This window comes from Glycine max, chromosome 15 (genome assembly GCF_000004515.6).
Source record: "Glycine max cultivar Williams 82 chromosome 15, Glycine_max_v4.0, whole genome shotgun sequence".
NCBI classification, from domain to species: Eukaryota; Viridiplantae; Streptophyta; class Magnoliopsida; order Fabales; family Fabaceae; genus Glycine; species Glycine max.
The window spans coordinates 30989293-30995889 of record NC_038251.2 but is presented as its reverse complement, the minus strand read 5'-3'; the positions used below and the strand labels follow the sequence as shown (position 1 = coordinate 30995889).

At 30.0% G+C, this 6597-nt stretch overlaps 1 protein-coding gene across 1 annotated transcript; it reads right to left on the bottom strand.

Annotated features, from left to right (window-relative positions):
• Positions 1-2752: 2752 nt before the first annotated feature.
• Positions 2753-6212, bottom strand: LOC100811482 (NADP-dependent malic enzyme). The gene is given in 8 exon segments (XM_026125920.2): positions 2753-3075; positions 3183-3230; positions 3463-3561; positions 3662-3730; positions 3815-3886; positions 4027-4085; positions 4088-4132; positions 6188-6212. Coding segments are annotated over 8 exon segments (492 nt in total). The 3' UTR covers positions 2753-3000.
• Between the last annotated feature and the right edge of the window lie 385 nt (positions 6213-6597).

Here is a 6597-nt window from a genome sequence, read left to right as displayed (position 1 = left end):
TTTAAATTTGGATATCTTTTTTCAATCAACCAAATTTGAAATATTTTTAGTCTTTGGAATTCGCATAATATTCTTTTTAGTCCCTCTACACAATATGAGCAAAACAAAAAATAAGTATTATTCACATTTTGTTGTGACTTTTCATGATAAGAAATTAATTTTCTATCTTAAATTTTAAAATGCAATTTTGACTCTTTAAAACAACTACAAGTGAATAATAAAAATAGAAATTTTAAAAGTAATTAATGATTTTTTTAATTTTTTTTATTGACTTGATGATTTTTAATCGTCAGAAAATCATACTATAAAATAATAAATAGAGTATCAAATACTGATGGTAAAAAATTATCATAAATTATATATTTTTTATTTTATGTTTGGCTCCAAGTAAAGATGGACCGAAATGATCAATGATCATTAGAGACTAAATTAAAAAATAATTTAAAATTTGAAAGATACAAAAGAAAATGACGTAAATTTCAGAAACTAAATGACGTCAAAGTAAAGGTAATAGAAATAAATATAAGAAAATTAACTTTTAGTAAATAATCATAAAATTCAGATATTTATCAAAAATCAAAAATATATTTAACATATTTTATTTTGTTATCCCACGTTGTTAATAAGTTGATAGTAAAAAAAAATATTTATTTTACATGAGTACCCGCATTAAGCTATAAATTCTCGAAATCCATACCTACGTACATATTTGGTACTGATTCAAAAATTAAAATTAACCATATTTGACTAATGGTGCTAATTCATGTAATCTGCACATATAATTAAAGACAAATTGATAACAATGAAACTAGTTATTCTCTCTTTAACCTGCCATAGCAAAAATAGTATATAATCTAACCACAAGATTACTAACACGTATAAAACTATATAGCATTACAAGTGCTCACTATTGTGTCCCAAAAGTAGGCTTACATAAAGGGAATAAAATAAATATGGGATTGCCATTCATCGTCACCGCATCTTGATAACCCTATTGCTTATGTACTTCAAAGCTTCAGTTACGGTGGCTCTACGTCCATTTTGGGTGTCCCATATCTCAGGTATCACTTGTTTCTCACTTGAATTATGGGTGTTCTCAGCATCATCAGAATTTTGATACTCATGCAATTCCTTTAGAGCTGTCACCACAGCAACGTATGCCTCCTCTCCCAAATCATTCTTTAAAGATAATAATTTAGGATCATTTCCATTAATTACTTCCTGAAAAAATAAAAAGATTGAGACATCAAATTTTGCTCATTCAATTGTCCATGCTAGTGTACATTTGTGACACATAATTGAATCCCTTACCCTGCAGATAACATGTCATGTTTTACAGACACTACTACAAACCAAGCCTTTTAAGTCCGTTCTATAGGACCTTTTACGACAGTTTTGAACCGTCGTAACATGCAATGTCACAAAATGTGCCAACATTTACAATGACGGTTTTAACTAAAATCGTCTTAGAAAATATAAATTATTAAAGGCGGTTATTGGATGTTAACTATTGTAGTAGGCCAACTTTTTAAGACGGTTATCGCTAAAACCGTCTTAGAAAGTAGACATACTAAGACGATTTTTGGAACGACCGTCTTAGTATGTCATTTGTGTGTCAAACTTTTTAAGACGGTTGACACTAAACCGTCTTAGTATGTCTAACTTTCTAAGGCGGTTTTATCAATAACCGTCTTAAAAAGTGGAACATACTAAGACGGTTTTTGGTGATAACCGTCTTAGTATGTCATTTGTGTGTAAGCATTTTTACAACGGTTATCTACAGAACCGTCTTAGAAAGGTAGACATACTCAGACGATTTTTTCAAAAACTGTCTTACAATGTTTTTTAATTTTTTGGTGTTATTTTTTATATTTGAAGCAAAAGTACTAATCATTTTTAACAATTGTAAATCGTTTAATTACATAATACAAGAATTTACATAATTAATGATATTTTACTACAGTTTTGCAAGAATCTAACATTGCTAACAATAGTTGCAATAAAGATCACTTAGTTCTGGTATTAAATAATATTTGCATTCCTTTCATTCCTTTAAAAGTTGCTACTTGCTAGTATTAAATATGCCAGGGACAAATGCTTTTCCAAACCTAGTTCAATGATTTTATGATTCTATTTTTCATTTGTTGAACAAAACTCTGGTCACCATTGGGTACACAAACATTTTGATTCTTATATTAATTACATGAATTAGTTGTTAAAAACCAATGCATGGTACAACAAGCCATATTGTTCCTATGGCAAGGTTTATTGAGCCAGCCATCGGCATGACATGAGATGAATTGAACTAAGGTTTCATAATACAAAGCATTATATGTTTATTACAGCCAAAGCTAACAGTGATTTGCCCTATAACAAAAAGCATGATTCACCTGCAGTTTTGGTGATTTCATAATAAAAAGCATAAGACCATTCTCACTTATGCATAAGTTACATAAAACCAGTCACATATGCCACCAAAACATATGTTTATTACAGGCAAAGTTAAGTGACTTGCCCCATAATTCACCTATAGTTTTGGTAGATAGGGGTATACATGCAGCTCTCAGCATACTTCACAAGATTCTGAGGACAAGGGAGATGTGTATCCAAGCCTACAAAGAAAGTTAAAACAATTGTCAGTTTCAAAACATGGTCGATTCATGAGACCTAGCTCATATGCCTTGGCACGCAGCTACACTTGCAGGTATGTTAGCTGAAATTTTTCTGATGTTAGAGAATGGTGGATAAATGAAGAAAATCTTGAAGATTCCTTTGTGAACTTTACAACATCCAAAAGAATTAATTATTGAGATCTTAGCATCTCCAATCACAATAAATAAATCAAAGAAAATGTGCAGTGGAACCTCTATGTAGTAATTTGTTATCCACTTACAAGCTGCTAGAAGCATATCGTCATGCACTCTGATTGTTGCTAAGATTACCAACCCAAGACCAAATCCAGTGAAGATGTATGCATTGTTGGCTTGAATGGACAACCCATCATGATTTTTTTTCTACTACCTTTGAGTCTACAAGCCATATGTTCTTGCGAGTCTCCTCTATAGGTGTTTTTGTCTACACGAGAAATAAGTATAAGAAAATTAGCAATTTCAATTTAAAAACTAACTTAACAAATTAACATGACCACTATATAAAGTATAAACAATAAATAACTTATTCACCTGCTTTGACATCTCAAGAGCTATTAGTTCTGCTATTCCAGTTCCTGCCTAAACAACATGACAAAAAATAAATTACACAATCTTGCCAATTACAGACAACAGGTGATGTGTGATATCGTCCATGGATAAACCTCAAAACAAGAAGAAATATAAAATAAAGAAAATGGGTATTTAAAAGTTTTCAAACTATGTACTACTCATTCTATTCCACTGGTTGTTTCCCTTTGCTTCAACAACATGGAAAAATGCATAAATATGAAGTCAGAAAAGGGGCAAATACCTCTCCAGCCCCAAGGAACAAGAATGTGTGGTTAGCCAAATTACCGTTAATGAGCTTCAAGGCTGCCACGACCCCAGCAAGAACGACAGATGCGGTCCCCTGACACAATAATGCATTAATAATTAGAAATATAGAACATAACAATCTTCAAGATGTATGTGAGTAATGTGACTATGTCAGCCTTTATGCAATTTAGTACCTGAACAAGATGAGTTGTGCCATATTTTGCAAGCAATTCAAAAGAATTGTGGTTTGCAAAATATTCAAACTGCACAAAATCAATTTAAACAGTCAGAGATACTAAGATTGGATGAGCTCAGAAATCTTAAGAATTACACAAGAAATTTGCAACCTCAATAAGAACTTTTTCTCCATAGTTTTGCTTGACAACAGTCATGAACTCTTGCAAGAGTTCAGAATATTCCTAAGAAGAAACAAGAAACCAAATTGCATCAAGATTAATGCAAGTTAAAATGATGCAGATAATGATAGTATATTAAGATAAAAAAAAAAACTTTGACCAGCCCATAAATCATATTATGTTATTATGTTAGTTATACAAACCTGTCCACTTGCCCTCTTTTGTCTGAGCCCAATGTAAAACTCATCATTTAGTAATTTTCATTGTTTGTCCCCACATCAATCGTAATAGGCAAACACAAGTAATTGCCTATTGCTTAGTCGTTTCATTCCTAGATCTAGTCAGATGATAAGTCCCTTTTCGCAAAAGTATCACTTTGATTATGCTAATTAAACTAAAAGTAATAAATATTATCAGAACATAATTTGTAATTACTAACATGCTCAACAAGTAATTGGCATTTTATCATTACTTTACTAGGAATATTCAACTTTTAGCTTAATTATATTAATACTTTATAAATTGAATAAACTAACCTAATGTTGTATTGATTTGGTTATAAAAATCCTTTTTTATTTTTTGCCTTTTGCAAAGGATCATGCATGTTTCGCATTGCATGTGCAATATATATAATTTTACTAAATTGTTACTAGTCACTAGTCTATTTTGATGTTGATAGGTGGATTTGGGCAAGAGTACGTGGATTGAGTATTTAAAACATTTCTCATTCAGGACTTTTTGTTGTTCTGCAAATGCTAGGGACACAACAAATGTGATTTTCGTGTTGTTAAATGAATTTTCACCGAAAATATTGAAAATGACAATTGATTTAAATGTTGTAATCCAATTAAGGGATACAAATCTTGCATTGTAAATTCCAGAAAAATGTATATTTCCTGGCTAGCTTTGTAAGGTGGTTACTTCAAAATTTGCTGCAACCTAAAATCATATTCTAATATGGAATAATGGCATCATATGATAGGGTTGTTATTTTTGTGCATTGAGTTGTTATGGGTTGTCATTTTAGATAAGTGTGGATAAATTTTTCTATAAATACTTTTAGAAGAATAAAAAATTAAAATGAGTTTTTCTATAAATTAATGATTTAAATATATTTTTTGTTCTTATAAGTTTATTATTTTAATTTTAGTCCTTATAAATTGGTGTTTTTTTAATTATGGTTTCTGTAAGTTTTTTTTTTCATTTTTAATCATTGTAAGTTTGTGTTTTTTTTTTTTTAATTTTAATTCCTTTAAGATTTTAATTTTTTCATATATATCATGCTTATCGGGACCAAAATTAAAAAATACAAACTTACATAAACTAAAACTGAGTAAAATATCTTACAAAGATCAAAATTTTAAAAAAATATAAACTTACAGGAATTAAAAATAAATAAAAAATTTACAGAAGTCAAAATTAAAAATGTACGAACTTACAAGAATAACAAATATATTTATCCATAAATCAATTTGTAAAAAATTTCTCATGTTAGCTTCTCTAAAAAAATATAGCACAAAAACACATTAATATATATGTTCAACATCCAAGTAAAATAGCCAAAATATAACAAATTAGGAATCCTATCCTATCCATTTAAAAGTTTGTAACAAATAAATACACACATTATAGCACAAAAAACACATTAATATGTTCAACATCCAAGTAAAATAGCCAAAATATAACAAATCATGAATCCTATCCTTTCCATTTAAAAGTTTATAACAATAAATAAATGAATGTCGTAAATTCTCAAATGTCTAAAATCCATGACAAGTGACAACTGACAATTCTACATTTGTATTCTATATTGCATATTAAGAAACATACTATAAATACATTCAAATTCAACTAAACAATTATGTGTATTAGTCATTTTTTATCTTGTAAATTATTTTACGACCTTTTTTCTTTGTGTAACTCGACCTATTATGATAAGATTAATTCAAGACTTTAAGCCTAAGCAAGTAGACCGACTCATGCAACTTCTTCAAGCAAGATGAAATTCTTGATGAATTTAGGTAGCCAGACAGTAGACATGTATAACATTTCTAACTTTATGGTTGTGGAATTCATTTGCTTATTGGTATATATGTCCATGCATATATTTATATTTTCTTATTTCATACTATCTTATGTTTAGTGTTGGATTGAATTGAATTCCTATCTTTTTGTTGTCTTTTATTGTGTTATATCTAGCTTTGTCATGAAGGCATGCCATTGTTGCAATCCGTTTCAAAAATTACGTACCATAGGACTATTGTGATGGGATGTTGGCATTGGGGTCATATAATGCAACATATGACTACTACATTCATTCTACCAAGAGTCAACAGCATTGGGTGAGGACACCATATGACAAACCAAAGCCACCCCCAATTGTAGCCATGGCGTCCCCAACCATACAAGGTGTGCTTCCACTTGCTATTTTGGGTAGCACACGAGAAGCCAAGTCAGCCTAACGTTCATACACTATTTGGTTTGACGGTTTGTTCAACACGAATCCTATACAAGTAGTCCTTTATAATTTATTGGATATTTGTATTAAAAAAATCTATTTATACGATATTTTTTTGGTATAATTTTTCTTACAACTAAGAAAGAAATAAAAAAGAGAAGATAGATGAATGAGATGAAATAAGTGTTTTAGTAGGGGAGAGATAAAGAAAAAATGAATTATAGGAAAGTATAATGGGAAATTTAGGAACTTGCATCTTTAAGTAGTCTCTATTGTTGCTCCAAAGTGAGACGAGAAAGGAGAGTGTGCCGATTTC